Source organism: Pygocentrus nattereri, chromosome 23 (assembly GCF_015220715.1).
Source record: "Pygocentrus nattereri isolate fPygNat1 chromosome 23, fPygNat1.pri, whole genome shotgun sequence".
Classification (NCBI taxonomy): Eukaryota; Metazoa; Chordata; class Actinopteri; order Characiformes; family Serrasalmidae; genus Pygocentrus; species Pygocentrus nattereri.
The window spans coordinates 21,889,038-21,916,800 of record NC_051233.1 but is presented as its reverse complement, the minus strand read 5'-3'; the positions used below and the strand labels follow the sequence as shown (position 1 = coordinate 21,916,800).

Sequence of the window (27,763 nt, the reverse complement as noted above, 5' to 3'; positions counted from 1 at the left end):
GTTAACAAGAGAGAAATTAAACCAGCCTTCCTCTCAGACCACGTGTGTTTATCCTGGTTTCTAAATGTTTTCGAACAGCGTGTGCAACCGTTAGTTTGGTGGGTGTGTATTAACTATGAGCGTGCATTTTGCTTAATTAATACCTGACCATGTGTTCCATTTTGGAGGCTGCCAATTAATATGCAAATGAGCTGTTTTGGCCTATTGGCCCATGCTAATGGATGGTTAATGGCTTGCAATTTGATTGGCTTTTATGAGCAGTGCTGGGAAATGAGTGGGATCTCTGGGAAGCACTTATGAAAGAATTGTTTATGCAAAGAAATCTCTCTCTCTCTCCGTCTCTCTCTCTCTCTCTCTCTCTCTCTCTCTCTCTCTCTCTCTCTCTCTCCGTCTCTCTCTCTCTCTCCGTCTCTCTCTCTCTCTCTCTCTCTCTCTCTCTCTCTCTCTCTCTCTCTCTCCGTCTCTCTCTCTCTCTCTCTCTCTCTCTCTCTCTCTCTCTCTCCGTCTCTCTCTCTCTCTCTCTCTCTCTCTCTCTCTAAGTGATGTTTTATGGCATTATTCATATATCACCAATGGCCAAATCAGATCATATACTGCAAACGCTGACATGCTGAGAAATAATGCAATACTGTGTGCAACACATGGGCATGACTAGCTCCAGGCTATAGCCCTGAACATTTTTTTAAACAGCCGTGGATATTTTCTAGGATTAAAAATGTTTCTATTGAGCCTTTTTGGGATGCAAAGTTGATTTTAAATCACTGTAAACAGCCCATATCTACATGCTTCTTGTATTTTATTTTTGTCCCCTGGTCCACTTAAACATCTGTGTGGTTTTATGCACCAATAATGGTCATAAATCATTCTTACACTCTCTTTATCCCCCTTAACTAGGGAGTGCCTTAAGGGCTGATACGTGTAAATGACGTCTGTTTTGATTGGCTGTCCTGTGTTGTGCCTCACTCAAAAAGGACTCAAACAAAAAAGGGCTAAAACAGATTCTAGAGCTTCAGTAAGAGTGGGCAGAGCCAAACTGATGTAGATGCTTATGTGTATATGTTCTCATGACATCGCAAAACACATTCAAAACTCTTTAAGCCACTAATCCTTCTGTATCCCAGTGAGCAGTCAATGGGTGGAATAAGGCTTTAACAATGTTTAGATATTATTTCATATTTAATTTTTAAAAAGTGAGGAAAGCTGGCTTTCCATATGTAGTGGCCATGGCTATCTGTTTTTTCTCAAAAGCTAGCACTGGTTAAGTAAACTCCAAAGGGTGATAACAACTTCAGAACCTAGAGGAAAGGTGCATTTGTTCACTAAAAGGGTTAACTCTGGTTCCCTCTTGGCAGAACTAAGGCACTAAATAACCTTTATGACTCAAAGGACACAGCTGTGTGTCTCCCAAACCTTCTTTCTGCCTTATCTATTGCGGCACAGTCGTAAAACCTTACAAACATTCCTTTCACTGAGCCAGCGTTTCGGTATCTTCATTCTCAAGAACTTCATACTCCCAACATTATGGAAGTCATGCCACTGCCACTATGATAGAGATTTAGCCAAAAAGGTTCTTCAAGCCTGACATCATAACAAAAGAAGAACCCTTTTTGGTGCTATATAGAACCCTTTTCAAAATAGTTCTATATAGAACCACCAACAGCACATTCTTCATCAATCTGAAGAACCTCTTCATGATGACAAGAACCCTTTAATCATGCAAAGGTTTTTTTGAGTGTTCTCGGTTCAAGAACCATTTTCTTTACTAAGGAACCCTTAAAGGACCATCTTTTTAAGAGTGTAAATATGAAGTCAAGCCAAGGTATGTTTGTGGTACAGGAGTAAAACAGATTAAAGTACTATTATTTGTCTTTAAACTGCTCATATTTCACTACACAATATAACAAATCGATAACAGCAAGATAAAAAATGGTAAAATTCTATCACTCTCTGTTTGTCTTTTAGCCTTAAGGTGAATTTGCTTACTTTCATGGTCTACTTACTAAAGTTACTGCACATATAATGTGGTTAAAACAATACTAAAGTTATTCCTAATGGAACAATCCACATCTGTTTCCAGTAAGTATAGCTACGGTTTAGCAAAGCTACATTTGGACAGTTCAGCAAAAGAATATTTCCATGCCTAGTGCTCATCATCTAGTTAAACCCGCTCATATCAGCTGAAGTTAAACAGCTAATGGAACGACTCCCTTTTCAGCAAACACAGTAAATGGAGGTGACTATGGTTGTGGTGCCTGTGTGCTAATGGTGTTAATGGTGAGGTCTACCGTACAGATGAATACAAAGCTGACATTTGACAAACAGCAGCAGAGAACTTCACAAAAAGGCACAAAAATCACTGAAGGTATAATGTTGATCAGCTCATCTAAAATCCAAGAGACTGGCTGCAGTTGCCAAATAAACACTGGATAAATTCTAATTTCACAGAACTAACTTAACTAACTTAATTTAACACAACAAATCCAAACATATCTGATTTTCAATACATATGCATTTTTCAGTACCTAAGCATATAAGCACAAGTTTAAAAAAGATATGAAAGTACAAGCTTAAAAATTACATTTTTAAAATAATAAAAGGTTAAATTTGCTCCATGTTCATTTGAGTAGAATTTTAGTTAGTTAAACAATTTTTAGAACTAGCATGACATCATTTTCATTAACAACTCATACAGCAATGTTGAGTATCTTTTCAGTCTACTGTATGATCTACATTCTCCTAGGTGTCAGATCCACAGATACCAAGATTAAAACTATAGACCTTGAGGAGCTATTGCTGATTCATTTTGGGAATGTAAATTTGAATCCCACTTGAATCCCATAGCCAAAATGCAAAGACATTTCAGTTAGCAACTATAGCAATTTAGCAATCATAACAACTACTGTCAGCTTAGTTCTTAGCAAAAGACAAAATAAACAAGCAATCAAACACACAAAAATAGCACAAACGTGGATAACACTTATGAGTCTTATAGTTCTATAGCTTTCAAAATGCATTTATAAGACATTATATAGCATACATAATACTTACAATACCTGCCAGAAGTACAGTAAATGGTCTTAAGTAGTTAGAATTACATACACTGTATAACACTTTATAAAGCAAGAGTATATGACTTAAAAAAAGTCAGGCTCCAGAAGACATTATATTCATTATTTCATATGTTCATTTACTAGTTAGCAAAAACTATAAAGTGTTTTTTTTTAAAAAACGTATAGTAAGAAATGCTCAAGTACTGATTTATTTTAGCTGTTTTAATGGGCCTGAGTTTTATATATAAAATATACCAGAACTTTGTTTCAGTGCACTACAACATTCATGTTTACAGTGTTCTAATGAGCAGATTTTACAATGTTTAATAAAACCTAACATTATAAAAAGTCATATTCCTTTGCTTTATGAACTGTTATGCACTCCTCATCAGTACTTATACAGGTTTATGCCATACATTATAAGGCATTATATGCATGCCATATAACACACTTGTTATGATGAAATCCTGTTTGTAGATTTTCCATGGCTTTCCTTTATAAATCACTGTAAATCTGGCTTTATTCTAAAAGCTACACAAAGCTCACGCCACAGGATGTAACTCAGTGCAGAATCTTAGAAAAGCTTCTTTTAAAGTGTGCATGATTATCCCATGTACCCTGAGGGTTCATTGGCACGGAGCAGCTGTTTCTTTCATGTTGATGGAAAACTACAGTAATGGCATCATGTGTTAATCTTCCAGAAGAAGGACAGCAAGAGAGTAAACTTATGTGGATAAAGAGAGGGATTTAGCCTTCAGTTGAACTGTTTCTGTCACTGTTTTGGCGGGGGGGGCGGCAATGTCCTACCAGCTGAGACACACTGGACTGCAAGCTCTTCTTATTCCCATCCATTTCTATTGTATTTTACTTGTATCAGAGACTGAAAAACTTTAATGACATGGTAATGACATTGCAATAAGAGTATCTCCTTTTTTGTGTCGCGCACAGATGTACTTTATTTACTACGCCTTATACATAATGAAATATGAGTTGTCAGCACTGTGTATGCATGTACTCAGTAGATACCCGAGCAGATGGGGGTGTGTCGGTGGTTGTGAGAAACATTTTTCCTGCTTAAAATATTCATAAGCTCTGGACACTTCAGCCGTTATGAGATACAGTATAAATCAGAGGGGAGTGCCTCCATACAAATGGGAATATGGCCAAAAAACAGAAGATAAAATGTGTTATAGATGGGCAGCAATTTACATTAACTTAGATATAATTAGATGTTGGATAAATAGTATGGTAAATTAAACAGATAATATGGTAAAAAAATTGTTTTTTGTCTTAGTGTTCTCACTCTCAATTGTGACTTAATCCGTGAATATATTAGCTAGCGCCTTCCTTTTTGCTCAGTGGCTAATAGATTGATTTTGCAAAAAACAAAAAAACAAAACAAAAAATCTAATTTACACAATTTTTCACTCACCTCAGATGTAGATCATCCAAGACAAGTTTGGTTTCCAGATTTTATTTCTTTAATTTTAGTAGTACAGCTAACAAACACTAGAAGTCAAGTCACACACAATAATTTTTCCTGAACTTGATCCAACCAAATTCATATTGCACAGACTAGTGAATGTGGTTTATAGCACAATGTGACAATGTGAACTATCAAATTAACACAATTTCATAATGTAGCCAAACACGGCATTCAACCATTTGTGACAAAAAAAGTGTTTTGCTGAATTCTGTCTGCATGTGAGTGCATGGATGCTGCATTAAACAGCAATTTTTATTGTTTCTATGTAACATATTGCGAACATGATATGTAGCACCCATATGCCTGCATGATGACACATGTAGGCACTGAAATTTCAGCATAGCACCTTGCAGTGCCTGCCTCCGGTATTCAGATAAACAGTGACATTTTTCTCATTTGATGGTTTAATAGTTTGAAGTCATACTGTGTACTAAACCACATCAACCTTACTGAAGAGCTGGAAGTGGTTTTAGTGGGTTGAGAGAAGTTTTTGGGATGCATTTATGGAAATGATCTGGGGGACTATCGACTTCTTGTGTTTTAGCAAGGTTAGCCTCATAGCTTCATCACTAAACTAAATGAAAAATTAGACACCAAACAAGTCTAGGCAGATTGTGTACATCTGACATGAGTGGAAATTTGTGAAAATTTTATGTTTCCACTGAACCATTTCTCTAAAATACTGATGCAAGGCTAAATAAGTTAAGTGATACTTTTTTGATCCCACAACCGGGGAACTTCGACCTCTGTGAAGTGAAACACCATGTTAGGTGTCTTGCTCAAGGATACCTCAGTCATGGACTGTCGGCCCTGGGGATCGAACCGGCAACCTTCTGGTCACAGGGCCAGATCCGTAACCTCCAGCCCACGACTGCCCGCGAATACTGGGTAGAGTTACTATATCGCTGTTGTTGGAAAAAAACCTTGCATCTTCAAAATGGTAACTTTACAGAAAAAAACATGTTTGTTTTAATTTTCTAGGTCTTTTTAGACCATTTCTTTTGCTCTTTTCTTCATGAAATTTACAATGTAAAGAGCAACAGGCATTTTCAAATTATGCCAAAAAACGAAAAACGACAAAAAATGGAGATGTTTTTACCGACAACAGCGATATACTGAAGTAGGTATTTAGATGTCTACTTATTTGTGATTACTGAAGATTGTAAACATTATAAAACTGAACAATGTAGTGAACTAGCTGTCAAATTGCCCTATGGTCAGAAACAGGTGCAGTTGCACACTGTATATTGATCTATAAGGTAGGTGTTTCAAATAATGTGGCCAATGAGTGGAAATACAACTTACATGTTTGTAATAAAGAGGTCAGTGAGTGGAAGTACAAGCTAGGTGATTGCAATAAAAATGGAAATACAGTCAAAAAGACAAAAAAATGTGCAAACAAACACAATGGTAAGCCAGATTTCTCTGGACCTTTTGGAATTAGAATCATGTCTGAATGGAGGCACCATTGTTTCATTTAGTCATGAAATATGATTTATTTTATACCTAGAACAATATGCGTATAGCGTGCCTTCATGAAAAATGTAGAAATGAAATATAATGAAAGCTCTAGCACCCCCATGATAGCATAACATTCAAATCTCTTAGCTGATTTTGTTTTCCTGAGGCTTCAAAAACAGACAGAGAGAGAGAGAGGGAGAGAGAGAGAGAGAGAGAGAGAGAGAGAGAGAGAGAGAGAGAGAGAGATAGAGAGAATGTGAAAGAAAATGAGTCTACCAAACAGGCCCTATGACTCAAGGAGGGTATTTCGGTGAAAACAAACAAACCCACTGTAATCTCTATAGAACATTGCTTTCTTCACTAAATACCTTTTCAGTTTTATCAGTGAGATGGAATTACGCATGGCACAAGTCTGTGTGTGTGTGTGTGTATGTGTGTGTGTGTGGGTGTGTGTGTGTGTGCGTGTGTGTGTGTGTGTGTGCGTGTCAGAGAAAAACCTTCACATCTCCTAACCAAATTATGGAAAATAATATGTACTAATCATTTTCTCTGTTGTTGTGGTGATTCAAAAGCATTGTGAGGCAAGATTTAATCCTTCATTTAGCATTCAGTAAGAGTGCAAGAGTGAGCAAGTGAGAGAGAGAGAGCTAAAGAGAGCACAAGAAAGAGATTTCAAGCTAATACTCATACAATTCCATTGTACTACAGATGCTTAGATTGTGGACTTAAACATTTATTGTTATTATAAGAAGCACAGAGTAAATACAAAAATGTTACAATACAATACAATAAAGTCATCTGCAGAAGTTCAAACACTTCAGTTACTTGTCAAGCTGATTTGTTTTAAGTAGAAAAGCACCAATAGTAACTAGTAAAACTAAATGTCATTTTTCTGCCACGTCTAGTGCACAATTTCAAAATTTTACAGGTCACAGTTCATGATCCAGTTTTACCCCTAGTTTGTTAAATTCAGCAGATAAACAACAATTGTGCGATAAATACACAGAAGTGTGTTTATTAACTTAGAAAATAGTGTGAAAATGGGTGCCCAAACTTTTGCATATGACTGTACACTGTAATTTTGTGTCTGCCAGAGTGTTAACTTAACCATGTCCAGACTTATCTACGAGTCCAACACAAAATTAGCATATAATACCTGCTTCTTCTTACCTGGTGCTAATCAAGCCTTCAATAAACTACACCAGGTGCTGCTGATGGAACTTACCAAACCTATGCAATAACTGGAGCGCAGTAAGAAATCAGCAATCAAACCTGTTTTCTTCTAACCATGATAATGACTTTAAAAAGTACTGAATATATATCATTGTTGTCCAAATAAATAAACATATTATTATTATTATTATTATTATTATTGACTTCAGCTGAATATAGAGGCAGCCATTTACACTGTCTGAAAGTTTCTGAATGACCAGACTAAAAGAAATGCTCCAAAACTGTTTGGAATAAAACCTGTTTAAATGCACTTACACTAAAGGTAAAGGACATTTTGGCCACCATTTTACAGGGTACTGCAAATGTGTGTGTTAATTTTCATGTTATGTTGTTTTAAACCCACAAGATTATGAGTTTTATACATCTGTTATGGCTGCCTAAGACTTTGTCACTTCAGCATTAGGGCTGGTATCTCGATCATTGGGTAGCTGGTATTGCAGTATTGTCCTTATATACTGATATCACTGAAGGCTGCAATACATAAAATAACCTTCGTAAAAAACATTACTATTGTACAATATGCTATGAAAATCCTAACTATTTTCAAAGTTTTTTGGGCGTTCTGATGAATCAAGGCAGTCACATGATCCAAAATGAATAACGAATAGCTGTCTTTAGTCACGTAAACGTGATAAAGGCATTTAGAATATATAGCATTGCATTTTGCAGCTTCTTTATGTAGCGATATAATTGCATTATGGTATTTGGTCCACATTGTGCAGCAAGTGTGCCTGTGAGAAATATGCGTGTAGACGTGTGTAAGCCCTTACCTTGGGCGGTGTTTGTCTGACTGTGTCTGAGTCTGACCATCGGTGTTTGAGCTGGGAGGAGCTGGGTACACACTCACAGAATGTCTGCATCAAACAAACAAAAACAGTGTTGTTTTTGCTGACCATGTTTGGCGCCAAGTCACAGAAATAAAAATAAAAAGATTTGGGAGCTATGCTCACGTTACAAGCCTCATTGCTCAAATCCGATCTCTCTGACAGGATGGCTCACACCCGTCTAGGTGATTCAAATCTGTCATTAACGTGAAATGATAACTCGAAATGACCTGCATGCGCACATCCTACTCAGTAACGTCATGTAAATCAACCATGTGCCATCAGCAAACAGACTAATGAACAGAATGAGTTTTCGCTGCAAAGATAATTCACGGATCAGCTCTCAGCTGCATTATTAGAGCGAGACGAAGGCAAAAAAGATGAAATGTGTTGCTTTTCCACCGTTTACAGGCTACAACTTCTATTTGGCACTGCTGACATGGTAATGCTGAATGATGGTGAAGGCAGAGTGGAAAAAAAGACATGAATTCCTATCTGAACTTTCCAATCTGAATCTCATTAGGGGGAAAAAAAATAAAGGATTTGGGCCACTTCAACCTGGTAATGTGAACATCATGTGCCTTCCCACTTGAACCATGTAAACTTTTTCCAATCATATTAAACTCAAGGCCATGCATGACTGTGGCATCTCTTAGAGATTCCTACTGGCAGGCCTTTTCCAAAGATGCCCTCAAATGGCTGACAAACTCATGAATTCAAGTTGTAAACTAGAAAGAACATGCTCTGATACTGTATGAACGCACTTGACCAAGCTGGTACAAGCTGTTCATTTTTTGAGTATTAACTGGCAAGGAGCATACTGGTAAACCTGCCGGGAGGAACCAGTGCCGACATGGGACCAGACTAACTAAGGAGCAACAGTAATGTGCTACAATTCAGCGAGCACAGCTGGCACAAGTTAATGACTGATTTATTATAACCTGAATGGTGCCACCCGCAAACTGGCTCATTTGAATTGCGGATGCTCACAAACAGATCCACTCAGGGAATGTGTTGAGCAGCTGAAGACAGAAGAAAACAGACCCAGAAAGACAAAATTTTCTCTAGAATAGCTGGAAGTACTGACATAGAGGCAGCCTTTAGCAGTTTGGGGAATAACTCAGAAGAAAATAAATACAGTTAACTACAAGAGATCTGTAAGTGAACTGTATATGCTAATCCGTATTAAGTACTGTAAAAAGTCAGAAACCACGCTTCATTTATTCAGTTCCCAGGTAAAACAGTCAACAAGTAAAAAAGTTTTCAAGAGATATTTCTAAAAGGACGAGTAAGATAAGATGCCTTTATTGTCATTGCACAGTGTACAACGAAATTGAGCAGCAACCCAATGGCACTTTAAACACAAAATAATTAAACATAAGATTAAAATATCTAAACATAAGGCTAAAATATCTAAAGTGCAGGTTAAAGAAAAAAAAGTATCAAACATCTTAAATAAATAGAGAAAAGACTATAAACCTATATTCTAAACAGACAATAGACAAGTTGCTTAGCAGTTAGTAATTGCACATTCCTTGGACAGCTTATAGGGTGATGATATTGCACATCTTAAGAATTATTGCACAGAAAGAATACAGATTATAGATCACACACTCGAGAACAATGAATAATAAATAGAACAGAGGTGGAGTGGAACACTGGAACAGTGTTGTCAGTGCCAGTAAAGAGTTGTAGTGGTGTTCAGTCACTTCTACTGAGCACAATGTTCTATAGAAAGTGTGTGTTTGGAAGTTTTCAGTTCCCGTAAGGCTCTGGAGTAAAAAATTGTTTTTAAGTCTGTTTGCCTGGGATGGGATAGATGGGATAGAGTAGATGTCAAGAAGCCGTTACTGAAAAAAAGGAAGTATAAAAAAGGAAAAACGAACTTGGGGCTCCCGAATGGTCCAACCGTCTAAGTGCTGGCCCTATCATCAGGAGATCACAAGTTTGATCCCTGGTGATGCTACATCCATTGCATTGTGTGAGCGCTGCAGTTCAAAAAGATGCACTGCGTGACATTGCATGAGCGGCAATTCAAAAAGATGAGGTAGTGCTTCACAGGTCTCAGGGGAAGCCTGTGCTAATCTTCACCCTCAGCACTGGTGGTATTGTGTGATTGGAGGAGTCCTAACTAGTAGGTGGATCTGGATATGACTAAATTGGGGAGAAAATAGCCCCAACGGTTGGTAACTTTGGCCCTTGTTCATGATAAGAATATATATTTATCGTGCACTGTAGTCCATGGTCAGTGAAGACTTTGGCTGGTGATACATTACAACATAACCTTAAGTAATATGAGGCTTTACCACTTGTCATAGCTACGTGTTAGTCATAAATCCACAAGTTTCATAGTTGATAATTGCCTTATTGAATGGAAAAACTCATGGCGTCATGGTCACCCATCAGCTTTTTGTTTATCGTCGCTGTCCAAAGAAAACAAATATCTCCAAAACAGGAACTTTACAGGAAAAGGGAAAACACTTAGCTTTCAATGCAAGTAAATATAAAGAGATTTTATTACAAGTGATTCTAAAGCGTTACTATTGGTCCACTCATCATGAAAAAAAATAAAAATCCATAAAAATGGAGATACATGGTTTTCTTTGGACAGCGATGTTATGTACACTGTTACAGTCATTATAGAAGTATAAAATGCCCCTCAAGAGACAACTAAGACAGCTCTTATAAGGGAGGTAGGGGGAGGGGTGGTATTTTGCTCATCGGCAGGAGAATACGCAAAAGTATAAGCGTGGAGTGAGTGCGTGTGTGTTTGGGTGATAGAACGTTGACCTGTGAATCACCCCCTTACTCTAATTGCTCTTTTCTAGGTGATGTGCATGCTCTTATCCTACACACATGCGGTCAGCTTACACTGCTTCCCTAAGCACATCCGATCAGATCTGCCTCTTTATGTTTCAGCCAATAAAAGCTGAGACGTTTCCATTAGCATTAAACCTTAATGGGGTGAGAATCAGATCAAAGAAACATTAAGCTGCTCTTATAGTGAGTGTCTGAAGAAGCAGGCCTGTGTATTAGAGGAAGAGGCAGACTGTTGTCAAGTCGCTGTGTTTTACTGCGTTCTTTATGTTATTGTGTGTGTGGTATCTATAGAAAGAGACATCGCATGAGCTGGTCGTAAATGTCTGTGTGTAAGCAGACTGCTCTGTAAGCTAATTAGAGAGAAGATGCTTTCGACACATTCTCCATCCCAGGAGTGGCAACAAAGAAGAAGAAAGATTGATGGAAGATACAGTATAGAGCACTAGTAACATATGGTGCTGTGCAAAAGTCAGGCAGCATCTTTTATTTATTTAATATCAAGTACATGTTGCTCATTTTTCAGTGTCAGAAAAAAATGTCTAGCACAAAACAACCAAACATAATACATACATTTTTTTCAGGTTTTTTTCTTTGCCTTCATTATAGCATCGTTTTTTTCTGAGAGGCTAGCAGTGGGTTTTCAAAGAAATCTACAGCCGTGTTTTTCCAAAGTTCAGTCTTCGAAAGTTGGTTGCATTTTCTGTTTCGCACAATCCAAGCAACCCAAACACATTCAGTAATATTGAGGCCTGTGCTTTGTCCAGTTTCAGTGTTCTGGGGCAAAATGTCTTGTCTTGTCTAACAGCTTCTTATCAGACTCACAGTTTTGACTTGTGTTCTCACAGCAGAAGGATGAACAGAAACACCTGTGGATTTTTTCAGATCTGAAGCAAGAGTGGAGCTTGATGTTCTCCTCTCTCTCAAAGATAAAAAATTGACAGGGACAGTTTTGGTGGTCTACTAAGTCTTCTGTGGTAGTTAAGAGTCCCATTTCTCTATATCTTTTAATAATCACTTTAGGAAACTTCCCCCCCCCACTTATTTCCCTTTTACTATCCCCTTTCTTACACAATCTCATCAGACATATCTCCTGAAATACGAACAACTTATAATGGCCATTTTAAATGGAAAATTAATTAATTTATGGGTGATCATTGAGTCCTTGTGCGGTTATGTTTGCAGTAGTAGTAAAAAAAAAAAATCATCAATGGTTTGCAATGAAAGTTTTTCATAATCTTAAATACCTCTTAATTGAAATGGGTTTTAAAGACAAATTGAACTGGTCAACACCTATGTTTGTGTTTATCTAATAAAAACAATGTAAGTAAATAGAACTAGACTTTTTTTACCCCAAGTAATTTTGAGTCATTTCTGTCGTTCCGTTCATCACGAAATTTACAAATAATGTAAAGGACAACAGGCATTTTCAAATTATGTCAAAAGCTGAAACACTACAAAAATACAATACAATGAGATACAAGTTCCAACAGCAGCGATATGTAAAACAGTTTGCAGCTGCCATCAAGGTCTCAGCATATGTGAAACTTCATGATCCAATGATCCAACAGCATGTTGGAAAATCAGCATCACAGGTGGCTCCTTGTGAAGCTGCTTGAATGCCAAGAATGTAAATTTGCATCAAGATAACAACAAGGTAGTTTTTATGCAGCATTTATATGGTGACATCTTAAAGAAGCTAAAGTTGTTCTGTGTGAACAAAAAGACTAACGAATAGATGAATGGACAGATAAAGAAATGGATGGACAAACAATTGACCACACTGACAGATGGATGGACTAACAAAAACATGGACAATAGGCAAGCAAATCAGCTTGATCGCTTAGCTATGTTTGCTAGATTAGCTTTCGCTTGGTTGTTAGCTTTTTATCTATAGGTTTTCTAATTCAAACACTGAAAGAGAGGCAATGCAGTTTTGTTTAAACTGTATGGGGTGGGACAAAACACATCAGCTTTGTGATTGCTGAGGGTCCTGCTTACATAAGTACCACCCAAGAGTAGGATTGCCCAGCTTACATAGACAGGAGCAAATTTTGGCCAAATACATTGGGAAGTTATTCACAGGACATCAGAATCAGAATCAGAATATGTTATTGATACCAGAGGGAAATTCCAGAAAATGCTTTGTATATGTATATTGCATACACACAAGAGCCTGCAAATATAGATTTAGGCTCCTGGGATGTTCAAAATAAAGTTTTCAAATGGCTTGGGCATGTGATTCTAGTAAAACCCTTAAATGGGACACCACGTTTACATTATGTGGATGTTCTTTTAATGTTGGAAATGTTCTTGAGGCTTACATTTTGTAGGGTACCAAAATAAGTTCTACCATGGCATTGCATCACAGAAGCTTTTTTAGTGCCTTTATCTTTGAAGTGAGAAGATGTAACTTAACTTTTGATTGGTGCTGTAACAAGGACAAAAGAGGACATCCAAAAGTAGTATCTTCTACATGGATAAAGGCTCTTTTGCACTTTCATAAGGCTGTGATCAAACTTCAATAGCTGTCACATACACAACATGGCTGGATCTAAAGAGTCTTTCAGGATTATTGGCACTCTTAGTAAAAGCTATGAAAAGCCCTTTGATGTTCAGCTTGAACCAATAATGTAAGGACCATGTTTTGAAGGATCTAGAGAAAATGATCTCAGGTCTGTTTAGTGTGGTCCCATTTCATCCAGTATTATAGGAGACTCAGTACTGCTCTCAATAACGAGACGATGCACAAAGTACTAAAAGCAGTGGTGGCAAACGCTAACATGCTTTTTATAGATTTTATTTTAATTGTAAATTGATATGGTGTTTATATTACTGATGCTGTCAATTGTCTTTTACAGTGTGTGACAATTTAATGAGAAATAGGCCAATAGAAATAATTCACCAAAAGAAATGTGTAAGATCTTTTAACATTATCCTGAAAGTTAAGAAAGCTTTTCCACTAAAGTTAAGATTACATTTTGTGCCTTTGAGCACATTTTGGTAATTGCACCTCACTGAAAGGTTACACTTCTCTCACATTTTCAGTATAAAAGACATTTTTAAATAGTCTGCTGTTCATCTCTACTGGTAGCGGAGAGCACTGTATGAGATAAGCTAGGGACCAAGTGGCTCCTTTGCTGGAAGGTGGATTGCGAGTGACGGACAGCTCTGGCGGTCATCCATAATTCACAGGATCACAGGCATGTGCAAGTAACCAGTGCCAATTTCATTCTTATTACCACTAGAGGTGAGGCTTTGTTCCTGATAATGGCCAAAAGGTCACGAGGAGCTGACTCAAAAAAAAAAAGGGACAAAAATCTACATCGCAAGGGTGACACTGACCTATAATATCAACAAACAGAGGGTCAGATCTGACAACTTCATCTGGCTATGTAATTGTCATGATGGTTAAGGAACCTGTCTTATGAGGAAGGTTGCCGGTTTGGTCCCTGAGCCAACACATGACTGAAGTACACTTAAGCAAGGCACCTAACCCCCACTTGCTCCAAGGGCTGCCCACCGCTAGTGTGTGTGTGCATTCAGTAGTGTGTATGTGGTATTTCAGTGCAGGGATGAGTCAAAAATCAGAGCTGAAATTTCCCTGTTGTGGGATTAATAAGGGTCATTTATCTATTCATGCATGTAATATTTGTTAGAAAACATTAACTGATATTACTTAGTAGCTTTGTTAACTTTGTTAACTGACTTTAGCTGTTGTTTCAGGATAACCAATAGCTGTGTGACTACATTAAAGCTGACAATATTATTACACTATTAAATTACTGCAACTGTCAATATTAAAAAACTGTAAATATTACAAATATCACGAATGTCAAGTGGGCTAATTTTGCATACATTTTTCATATTTTCTTACAAAGTATTTATATGAAACAGTCACACATGAAATATATTGTTATTTTTAAGATGCCCTAAGCTACTCAGGTATATCATTATTTGACATGTAAATTCATATCATTATGAATTTAGATATTTGGTCAAAAATGTTCCTAATGCCTGCTAATTTTTTTATACTTGGCTATCCAAAAAGCTGCCAGTTCGAAGTTTAAGAAATGGTTAAACCAGTGTGTCTATACAGTATATTAAAATGGTGGTTCATTACAAGGCTTATTATTGTGACAAGTATGATTAGAATCATATTTGTAAGGTGGACAATTTTTTTTGTGATTTTCTATCTTGGATCCATAAAATGTGCTAACAGGCAGCACAATAGGGCAAGATAAGCACTTCTGAAATTCTTTGTTGTTGTTGTTGTTCAAATGGATTCATTTTTTATCATGTATTCTGTATCAAACCCTAGCTATGAACTTGTGAACTGAGATCAAAAAGCAGGAGGACAACCAGAAGCATGCCTTCTGCACTTTTGCAAAGCTATGATCGTAATTCAACACACAGTAGAGCAGGGGTCTATAAGGTAGCTAGTCACGCGCCAAAGTGGCTCCTTTGCCAGAAGGCGGATTCCAAGTGACAGACAGGTCTGGTGGTCATCCATAATTCAGAGGATCATGGGAATATATGAGTAACTAGAGTCCTGTTTCATTTTTCTAACTGCTGAACTGCTGGAGGTGAGGCTTTCTTGTGTGGATGATGACTGCCAAGAAGGCCATGAGAAATCAGGGCACGAAGCAGGTCTCAAGATCTTTGGCCACTACATGTTGGAGGTGACCTTATATCATCAACAAAGAGAGAGTCAGAGCTTCTGGGCTTAAAAAAAAAAGTCACAGTCAACAAGGTGCAGGTTGCCCTGCTGACTTGAGTAAGAGATACTTAGCTTAAAGCGAATAGGGATTTTTTTTAACAATTGATATTACAATGGATGTCAGTTGAATATGTGCAGCTACACATACCTTGACTATATTAGAATTTTTTTATAATGAAGACATTCTGTTTCCATGTGCCAAGCAACTAAAAACCATTGTGCTGTGGCTTCTTATGCTGCTTGTATGGACCACCAAATCATAGATAAATTAAGAAACACCTTATTTTCCTCATAACTCAGGTTAAAGAGAGCAGGCAAAACCGCTCTTTCACTACTCTTTAATGTTAAGCTTTGGACTAAACTATAAAAAGTAAAGAATCTTACTTCAAGGTCTTACATGGTTTAAATGTTTGCATGTGTAATTAGATCTGCCTTTAGTAGTATTAAGCTCAGTGTGGGAGAACGAATGTGTGGAAGCATCAGCTTAATGCTAACGCAACACAGGAAGTCCCATTGAGGTGCTAACTGAAATTAGATGTATCATTGCTGTGAAGGTTAAGGTGTTTGTATGAAACATTGCTATATTATGATATGTTCATTATTTTATGACAAAAATGTAAAAATAAATCATGAAATATCTGCAACATAATATAAGGTGACAAAGCAATCTGTCTTCAGCAATCCATAGTTGTCTTTTCATAGTGAGGTCAGGTCAAAACCAATGACTGCTAATTGTTTCATCATGGTTACCACTCTGAATCTTAATGAAACCCTTCCAAAACTACCAAGGTGTGAATCTCAGTGTCCTCTTGCTAGTTACAGCTATGCATGTTGACATAAAAATACATAGATCAGCCATAACATAACACACACACTGTCCATTTTATCAGCTCACTTACCATATAGGTGCACTTTGTAGTTGTACAGTTACAGACTGTTACCCCCTTTCACGCTGTTTTTCAGTGGTCATGACCCCTTAGGACCACCACAGAGCAGGCATTATTTGAGTGGCGGATCATTCTCAGCACTGCAGTGACTGATGAGCTGGCTGTGCCCACTGACTGTCCACTCTATTAGACACACCTTGTCGGCCCACCTTGTAGGTATAAAGCCAGAGACAGTGGCGTGTCTGTTGTTGTACACTTTGTGTTGGTCATCCTCTAGTCCTTCATCAGTGGTTACAGGACGCTGCCCACAGGACAATGTTGGCTGTCTATTTTTGGTTGGTGGACTATTCCCAGTCCAGCAGTGACACTGAGGTGTTCAAAAATTTCAGCAACACCATCAATTACACAATTACATGCCACCACCACATTAATGTTACTGCAGTGCTGAGAATGAACCGCCACTGAAAAATAACTGCTGACCACTGAAGAACAGGGTTAAAAGGGGCTAACAATGCAGACATCAGATGGACTACAATCTGTAATTGTAGTGCACCTATATAGTAAGTAGAGCTGATAAAATGGACAAGTGTGGAAACAAGGAGGAGGTTTAATATATGCATAACAGAAGAAACATTATGGAAGCAATTTATCCAAAAAAATTATAAACCGAAATCATCGCATCTCTTACTTTGATCTAAAATCCATTCCTTTTTTACATACAGCACAGCACACAGTGTAGGCTGTCAAAGCCATTAGTTTCTGCCCTGAGGTCACCCCAGACACAGTCACCTAATGAACACAGCTATTAAGGAAGTGAAGAGAGCTATCTAATGCCATCCAGCTGGTAAAGAATGCTGGGTGTGCGCATTTGGGTCACTTAGTAAAAGGTGTTGCCATAAATATGAATTACTCTAGAAGGAGACTATAAGTGTATGTCTGGACACATCAGAACTGTGCTAACTTTCAGAACTTAGATTGAAGACCACTGGTGTGAGCTTAACCTTAGTCCCACCGAGGTGCATTAAATTAAACTAAAAGACAAAAATACAAATATAGCTTCTAAAAGTAGGCATAATGAATTAGGGAGCATTGTTTATGTCCTATGAATGGCCATGCACAAGCTGACAAGCCATAGAAGTTTAATGTGCAGGTTTGAATAAAAGCAGGACACCCTGAAAAAGAAAAAAGTGAGCTCTGTGGGCCAAGTACTCTCGGGAAAACAGAGCTATTCGTATTTCCTTTATGCTATTACTGGATACGCAGCAACACCGAAAAACATTCTGTGATGAAAACAACAAATCTGGGACTGAGTTTCCAGACACAGATTAATGCGAACGTTGTAACGAATGTCTTCTTATTAATCAGTGCACTGTGTGTTCCCTTAAGAGACTAGCCACTTTATTAGAAACGCCTACATATAGTTAAGACAGTGTAGTCCATCTGTTTTAAGTTAGTCATCCTCTAGCCTTTTATCATTGGTCATTTTGTGATCCCCTAAAAAGGAAAACATTTCAATTTTACAGTACAATTTAGATCATGTACAGATTTGTTTCGTTTGATTTAAATTCACTCATTTCCCAAATAAACAATTTTCATTTAACAAAATGTTGAGCTGCCCTCTATTTGTCATGCCCACAGATTGTGGTCAAAAGTGAACATTTTCATACAGCTAGTGTAACTACAAAGAAGTTGAAGTGACCAGTGAGTGGAAGCACAGGGTAGGTGTTTCTAATAAAGTGGCCAGTGAGTGGAAGCACAAGGTAGATGTTTCTATTAAAGTGGCCAGTGAGTGGAAGCACAAGGTAAATGTTTCTATTAAAGTAGCCAGTAAATTTAGGCACAGGGTAGGTGTTTCTAATAAAGTGGCCAGTGAGTGGAAGCACAAGGTAGATGTTTCTATTAAAGTGGCCAGTGAGTGGAAGCACAAGGTAGATGTTTCTAATAAAGTGGCCAGTGAGTGGAAGCACAAGGTAGATGTTTCTATTAAAGTAGCCAGTAAATTTAGGCACAGGGTAGGTGTTCCTAATAATGTGGCCAGTGAGTGGAAGCACAAGGTAGATGTTTCTATTAAAGTAGCCAGTAAATTTAGGCACATGGCAGGTGTTTCTAATAAAGTGGCCAGTGAGTGGAAGCACAAAGTAGATGTTTCTATTAAAGTAGCCAGTAAATTTAGGCACAGGGTAGGTGTTTCTAATAAAGTGGCCAGTGAGTGGAAGCACAAAGTAGATGTTTCTATTAAAGTAGCCAGTAAATTTAGACACAGGGTAGGTGTTTCTAATAAAGTGGCCAGTGAGTGGAAGCACAAGGTAGATGTTTCTATTAAAGTGGCCAGTGAGTGGAAGCACAAGGTAGATGTTTCTATTAAAGTGGCCAGTGAGTGGAAGCACAAGGTAGATGTTTCTAATAAAGTGGCCAGTGAGTGGAAGCACAAGGTAGATGTTTCTATTAAAGTAGCCAGTAAATTTAGGCACAGGGTAGGTGTTCCTAATAAAGTGGCCAGTGAGTGGAAGCACAAGGTAGATGTTTCTATTAAAGTAGCCAGTAAATTTAGGCACATGGCAGGTGTTTCTAATAAAAGAGGCCAACGAGTGGAAACACAAGGTAAATGTTTCTATTAAAGTGGCCACCAAGTGGAAGTAAAAGGTTGCTATTTCTAATAAAGTGGCCAGTGAGTGGAAATACAAGGTAGGTGTCTGTACTGAAGTAATGGTAAGTGTATATGACAAAGAGATGGCAGGAAGGAGAGTGTGTGGTTGGGCTGCTGTGTATGGAGACACTGATATGGAGGGGCAAAATGAGCAGATCTGGCCATACCGCCAACATGGGGTCACCTTGAACTGCCCAAGGTTTAAGAAAATGTGAAATCCTCAGTGTGAACAGCTATTTTCTGCTTACCAACATTACAACCAATAAGGCCAAATAATGTGCAAAGGTTTTAGATTATTTCATGTTCATTTAGGTCTCAAACCTTAAAAGTCACTGTTATTGCTGGCGATAACAAACCATGATGCTATTTCAAGATTATTCATTTCTCACTCATTGCCAAGAGTGATTTCAGAGTTAAAGGTGTGTCAAATTAATGTAAATGTTATTCACTACATAACTCAATTCTGCAATTCATTCAAATAGTATGGCAAATCTATAGTAATAACTCTAGACTTCTACACCAATTGCTAACCATGGCAAGGTATTAGAACTGTATCTGTTATTAGGAGTCCAATGGGAAACAACTGAATCACAGCCAAGAGCAATCACTCATTTTAACTTATTTCTGCAGGCCCCCTAGTGGCCATTCTGCTGGCGAAGTGGTAATCGCTGTAAGTTTTTAATCACTTTAACAGGTCAAATATTTTTCGTCCTTATCACATTTGCTAGGACGCTATTTGCTCCCTGTTTTTGAAAGGTTGTGACTGCTAGAGAGCTGCTAGTGAGCAATGAGAGAGGCAAGGGTAAGCATGAACACTCCCTGCTATGAAAATGATTTGCACCTCTTTACAAAGCCTGCCATACCGGGATAACAGCCAGCAAAACTGCAGCCTTCAACACATAAAATAATTGTATACAACGGCTACAACTAGGGCTGCAAGTAACGATTATTTCAATAATCGATGAATCGGGCGATTAGTTTTTCGATTAATCGATGAATCGGAGGGTGGTGGTCATTTCCATGTCTTTATTCAGAAATAGAACATTGAATAACAGAACAAATAAATGCTTACAATAATTAAATAATAGATTAAATCAAATAACATTTATTAATAAATTATAATAAAATAAATTAAACAAAGAAAAATAAGTGCATCTCTGATGCAAACACTAAATACAAACTAACTCACTGATACAAACTCACTCACTCCCTTTCTTTAGGAACTTTGCATTGCAATGCAAAAATGTTAGCATGTCAACATGCTCCTGGCTAAGGCTGGCTCTCTTTTTAGAAACTATATTACCTGCTGCAGAGAACAGACGCTCAGACGGTGTTGAAGTACCAGGAATGCATAAATAGGACTTGGCTAGCCTAGCCAATATAGGATATCTATCTCTGTTAGCTTTCCACCACTGCAGTGCATTTTGTTCCTTGGCAATGTTTCTTTCTCCAAAGTATGTGAGGACTTCATTTCTCACTTGGTTTTGAACATCGTCCCCTTCGTTTGCTCTGTCCTCGTCTTCACCATCAGAACCAAGGAGAGAATCCAATAGGGTGGCACGAGGTCCTGATTCAGCACCTGGAGTATCGGTGGAGGTGCTACTGCAACTGCCATGCTGCTGCACATCCATCTCCCTTTTCTCTGCGTCGGTCATGTTTCCTTTGTAGAATTTATTTATATGTTAAAGATATGTTAAATGTTAACTTAATGTTAAACTTATTTTAAAGAATCCGCCTCCGCTCCGGCTCCGCCTCGCTATGTTCAAATCGTGCGACACAACGAATCGATAATCAAATTCGTTGCCAACACTTTTAATAATCGATTATTATCGATTTTATCGATTCGTTGTTGCAGCCCTAGCTACAACAATAATCCACAATTTAAACATAATTAAAACACTTTTATAATTTTTGACGCATCTGCTCGCCTATAAAAATAAAAACTTGGTTCTTTTTGTTTTTGTAAATCATGCACATTTCCATTAAATTACATTCTTCATATCTATGAGATGGGGTTCCAATACAGGTAAAGACTGCATTTTATGGCTACTTTGAAAAAGTGTTAAACAACAACAAATATTCCAGACGCATCCATCCATTTTCTAAGCCGCTTCTCCGTCAGGGTCGCGGGGGGGTGCTGGAGCCTATCCCAGCGGTCATCGGGTGGAAGGCAGTATACACCCTGGACAGGTCGCTAGTCCATCGCAGGGCAGACAGTCAGACATTCACACCGAGGGGCAATTTAGCATGTCCAATTGGCCTGACTGCATGTCTTTGGACGGAAACCGGAGAACCCTTAGGAAACCCACACAGACACGGGGAGAACATGCAAACTCCACACAGAGAGGACCACCCGGCCAGGGAATTGAACCCAGGCCCTCCTTGCTGTGAGGCGACAGTGCTACCCACCACACCACCTGCCCATCTGCCCATCCCAGATGTAGTTGCTAAATAATCTGCTAGGTAGCAGTGTATGTTGCATACAACATATGCATACAGTATATCATTCTATGCATAGTGTATACAATGCATCCTTTTTCTGTCACATCTCATAGATATAGTACCATATTCTGCTGAATTCTATTTACTGCAGCATTACACTATTATTCAATAATTTGCTGTATACTACCCCATATGTTGTCTCTGACATTGTATCGCCCTGTACATATTACTACACCTTGCCACACTGTATGTTCACAATGCAATGTTACAACTGCCACCTGCCTCATTCAGTACTGCCAGTCACCTGTGGTGTTTGGTGCCACTTCTTTAGATACTGATACTAGCTGTCTCGCATACTTGTCTATATGTAAAAGCATACAGCAATAATTTAAGAATGCATTTTTGAATGTCCTGTATTCTGAATACATATGACAAACCAATCTTGAATCTTTATTCTAATGTGTAATCACCATCTGCCCTCTACATTGTGTAAAAATTCATAGTAAATAGACACAGAAATGATTGAAAATTAACTGGAAAAAAAACTTTTTTTTAACATTAACTTGCACTATAATGTTTTGTTTTCCTCCTGAAAAGTTTTGATCTGACAGCGATGATACAGGGATAAGGGTTGCTATAATGTCATCATTATATAATACATAGTGTATCCCTTAGCTGGGTTTTATTAGTCTTAAGTAATGAAATGTTATTTGTTCATTTGTTTTCCTTACAGAGATAATAATGTCTAGAGAAGCACTTGGGAGATGAACATCAAGAAGCGTTATGATAACCACTCTAGCTTGACAGCAGCCAAGGTGTACATTCTAATTGAGGGGAAGGGTGGATATTGACAGATTTATCAAGGAAAGGACAAAACACACCAGCTCACACACGTTTGTCTTACAATTGTTGTGAGGACAGCCACATATTTCCACTGAACTTTCATTCCTGTAGCCAAGTAACACTACACCTACACCTTATGCTCTTTTGGTGCTCAAATGAGGATTAGTACTTGCTCAAGTGAGGACCAACAAATAGCCCTTACTTGTACAAAATCTCATGCTGTCCTATCATTGCAAGGACATTTGGTCCTCACAAGGGCAGCAAGACAAAGACACATACATGGTCCATCGATCCTGATCTACTCAGCAGATCCTGATATACTACTTCCTCTTTGATGCATGCTATGTTTGTGCTTATATATATATATATATATATATATATATATATAGCATCAGTATTTGGTGTGAATAATGCATGTAATAATGTACAGAGGAATCAATACAATCTGATCATGAAGATGAACCACTCACGTCTGTCTCCCACAAACATCCACATATCTCTTTCTGTCTCTGACCTTGGCAACATTCACAGCCCTCAGCTGTCTCCATGTTGCCCTGAAACCTAAGTATACACCCACCTATATGTCAGTCTCATATACTGAACTGTATCACAGTCAGAGACCACCTTTTTCTGAACAGATTATATATACAATGATCCACCCGCAGAAGGAAAGGGAGAGTCAAAGGAAAATAAGTAGAGTTTCCAACACTGGACTGATTAATCACTAAAAGCTAGTGAGAAAACCCCTAACAACCAAGACCTGGTAGACCACCAAAACTGACCAATAAATGAACAGAACTTTGTCAGCTCAAGAACAAAATCAAGCTCCTCTCTTGCTTCAGATCTGAAAAACCGACAGATGTTTCTGTCCATCCTTCCACTGTAATAGGACAACTGTATGGATCTGAAAGGATGTGTAGCTGCCAAGATGCCATAGGAAAAGAAAAACTAACACAGAACTGCTGGTGTTTGCAGACCAATCCAATGGGCTGACCACCTCAGACTCGAAACCTCACTGAATGTGTTGGGAATCACTTGGATTGTGAGAAAATGCAACCCACGTCTAAGACTGTGTTTTGTATTTTTGTTTAATAAAAAAGAAATTATAATTTTCTGTGTAAACCATTAAACATTTTTTTCTTGAAGGAGAAAACTGAATAACTTCATGGCTTTTTGATCGAAAAATTAAGTAAATGAAATGTGGTCTCAGACAGTTATGTAGAAGACCATGTGTGTCTTTATCTTCGTAGTCTTCATGACCTTGCCCTGTTACCATAGCAAGATAAACAATAACTCCCAAAACAATGTTTTAATGGTTTAAAATCACCTTAACCACAGTTTAATAACTACAGATACAGCATTGTGCGGCTTACTGCTTTCAGAAAACAGTCTCACAACAGGGAGATTTCACCTCCACATTTAACCCATCTATGCAGTGCAACACCACATACACATTAGTGGACACACACTGGGGGGCAGTGGGCACACTTGCCCGGAGCAGTGGGCAGCCCTATCCACAGTGCCTGGGGAACAGTTGCGGAACAAGTGACTTGTTCAGGGGCACTTCAGTCATGTGTTGTCGGCTTAGGGCCTCCGGTCACAGGGCTGGTTCCCTAACCTCCAGCTAATAACTGCCCCCCAACAGGAAAGACAATGTGATAAAATCTCAAATGTCCCAATAAAAAATTACATTTATTATTAAAAATATTCACTAACAATTCTTTGGAGAAGAAATATGGTTAATAAACAATTTAGAACCTTAATGTGGAATTCAATTGATGTGTCACGTGTTTACCATGCAAAGCAATAGTATGAACATCCCCAACACAAAGACATCTGGGCCCCCTCCCAAATGGTTGATTTAGCCTCTCCAGTCATGAATTGTATCTGGCTGTGCAAACTGACTGGCCAGTATAAGTATTGGTAGATAATCTAGGATACATAAATGTTGAGGCATAATGAACACATTTATATAGGATGTTATAACATCATGAAACAGCAGGAAGAATTTAATATGGGCTTGCGCGATCATGTATTGCTTTAATGTATTATTGCATTTAAATGGTTCAACATTATTCTAAAGTTATACTTTACTGTCTTTTAACTTAGAGTAGAAACTGATCGTTTAGGTTCTCTTTATTCTGGGTCCATTTGTATGTTAACTAAGTTGATCCTTGCTCAATTTTTTTTTATTTTAGTCATTTTAGGACTTTTGTGGATGTAAAGCCAGAATTTGTAATTAATCAGAGGGGAAAATGGGGAAAAGAAAAACTACAATCCTGGTTGCATAAATGTGCAAACATGATTTTAATGCTTTGGTTATTAACCAGTTAAGCAGATATATTTAACATCATGTCTAAAGATAAGTAACATACACCTGCCATCAATAAAACTGTTGATGACTAACCCCTGAAATTTTAACTTAATATTCTTCAAACTTTCAATTCAAAATAATACCACTGCATCTTAGGTTTGGTCAGACAGAGCTTTTAAACTGAGCTTTTTCTTAATTAATTTATTCATTCATTAATTAATTGTGAATGTGGCCTCCTTATATAATGAAAAAAAAGAGTTATAGAGTAGTGAAACACAGGTCACACAGGCCACACAGTTTCGCAAATTTCTGTGTCCAAGAAGGAATGAAAAAGTTGAATTAACTCCGTAAATTGCTCAGTAACACAGTGTGACCTGTGTTTTAATGGGTCCTCATGCTCAGTCAGAAAGTACAGTCTGTGCTTTGATATTAAACAATTACCTGTGTAAATGAACTTTTTGTGTTATTAAAAATTGAAATATCTTTTCATTTCCTTCTGTAATTTCATAGCTTCAGAGTGGCATGATTATATATCTGCCCGGTTATCATGGGATCATGAGGCTGGACGTGCTTCAGCCAGGTGTGGTCAGGATTCTGAGAGGAAGATTCCTGATGGGAAGAAGCCCCCCTCATGAGAAGTACTCACTGCCAATACTGACAAAACATCTCTGCAATGTAATAAAAAGTACACGTCTGGCAAGAACATTAAAGGTGCTGGTTGCACTATAATTTAGTGTTTTTCAAACTGGCCCTCAGGGATCCCTACATGGTCTAGATATTTCCCAAACAGCGAAAATGTGAGGGTCCCTGAGAATATGTCTGAGAACCACTACCATAGAGTAGAGTAGATGAAGCCTCTCATCAATAAGTGGAGAAACTGTGGCACAACAAGGACATGGCCAAGGTCAATACAACCGTCTAAAGCCAATGACAGAAGAAGAGAACATATAGTGGAGGCTATACGAAAAGGCTTACAGCAACATTAAAGGAGCTACAGGAATTTCTAGCAGACATGGCCCACACCTTACATGTGATAACAATCTGTTGTTTTCAACATGTCTGGGATAAGGGGCGTAAAAAACTGCCATTTCTTATGAGATTATTCATGCATGATACTGTTAAGAAAAAATATATTAACCCACCCAAAACCATCTGATGAAATGACAGTTTAAGTGTTTAGCTTGAATTCTAAAAGATATGTCATGCAGAAAGACATCACAGCTCATCAGCTAAACAACACTATGTGTACTGTGAAGCATGGTGGTGGGACCACCATGTTTTGGAGCTGCTTCTCTCCAGCAGGTACAGAAGCTCTAGTCGAGATCGATAACAACTAACCCCTTAAAAACCCTAGAAATGGTCTACGCTGGGCTGAGCAGAGGAGATTGCCTGGCAAATTAAAGCTTGAACATTTATGCAAGAAAGAGTGGAACCAAATACCAAAGTTTATGTGTGAAATGCTGATAAAGATTTATTTGCTGCTATAATAAATGAAAAGATAATTTTCCTAACAATGATCTATTTATTTTATCCTGAACTTTGCTATTTTATACTTTGATTGATTTGATATCACAAAGTGTGCTTTGGTTAGTGCATCTCACAAAATATTGGGTGATAAGTGACAAAGAGTAACACTTATGAGAAAAGAGAATTAACAAGATCACAAAACTATATATATATATATATATATATATATATATATATATATATATATATATATATATCATCGCTGTCGGATGAAAGCCTCACATCTTCATATTTTTCAATTTTCATTTTCCTTTTTTTGCACTATTTGAAAATGCCATCTGTCTTTAAATTGTGCGAACATTTCAGGATGAACTGACAAACAGAAAAGGTCCACTCTGGTCAACTCTGGGTCTAGGAGAATGGTCATTTGCACATTGGGTGGATGAAAATTAACTTATGATAAGCAGCAGCAATACAGCTGTCAGGAATGGTGTGCGACAATCACTTAGGCCTTTTTTTAGGGATTTGCCAAAGGTACCTTCTCATCATTGCCGGTCCACATCCTCCAAGTTATACTTAGAGTCCATGTTCAAGTCTGTGTCTGAGTTACACAGAGTTCACCAACGTCACTGTGAAGAAGAACTCCAGACAACTCCGTTGTCCAGACAGATTTTTATGGAGTTCAGCTTTCTCAATCTGGCCCTATACCACCCAAAAAAAGACCAGTGTGACACCTGTGGCTCATACAAAGTGGGTCATGTGGAAGAAGAAGTGTGGCGAAACCACTGGCTGAAAAAAGATGAGGCACGTCAGGAAAAATCAGCGGACAAAGGAAAAGCTACAGAAAATGGTAAGCTCAGGGTGGCTTGTATGTATCTGCAGGCTCTTCTTCTGTGCCCAAAGTTGAAGGCATCATCTTTTTATTACAAGACCAAGCTGGCTGTACACAACTTCACTTTCTACAACATGGCCAACCATAGCGGCACCTGTTATGTATGGCATGAAGAAGAAGGAGGCTTGTCTGCGAATGAATTTGCCTATTGCATCACTGATTACCTTCACCAGCCCCTGTGGTATGATGAATACATTTTGTGGAGTGATGGCTGTTGGTACCAGAACTGTAACACCCTTCTGGCAAACGCTCCCCTTCATTTTGCAGTGACTAACAAGAAGGTCATCATACAGATGTACCTTGAGCATGGGCACACTCAAATGGAGTGTGATGCAGTCCACAGTGTCATAGAGAGACAACTGAAAGATCAAGACATTTATGTCCCAGTGGAATATGAAACTCTGCAGATCCCTTCATCCAGGAACAAGTAATTGGGATGCCACCATACATGAGCTAAGGGCCATCAAATACAGCATCAGTGGTACCATCGAGCACAAGCTTCAGCACTCAGTTGACTGGAGTCCATTCCCCAGGAGAGAGCTGAGGAGCTTGGGGAATGACGCATCGGTGATCAGTCGGCTACACTCCACCTGCCTCACAGTCAAGGAGCAGAAATACAGACACCTACAACAGCTAAAGGAACTTATCCCAAAAGACTTCCAAAGCTATTATGATTCCCT

The 27,763-nt window shown here is 38.2% G+C and overlaps 1 protein-coding gene across 2 annotated transcripts in view; it reads right to left on the bottom strand.

The window, feature by feature from the left end:
* LOC108428067 (fibrinogen C domain containing 1) overlaps positions 1 to 27,763 on the bottom strand; it is a 201,248-nt gene that overhangs the window by 127,309 nt on the left and 46,176 nt on the right. The window contains exon 2 of one of the 2 annotated variants that reach the window (XM_017698786.2): positions 8,001 to 8,084. The exons of the other annotated variant lie outside the window; for it this stretch is intronic. Coding sequence (XP_017554275.2) covers positions 8,001 to 8,084 — 84 coding nt within the window. The remainder of the gene's footprint in view (positions 1 to 8,000; positions 8,085 to 27,763) is intronic. 2 annotated transcript variants of the gene reach the window in all.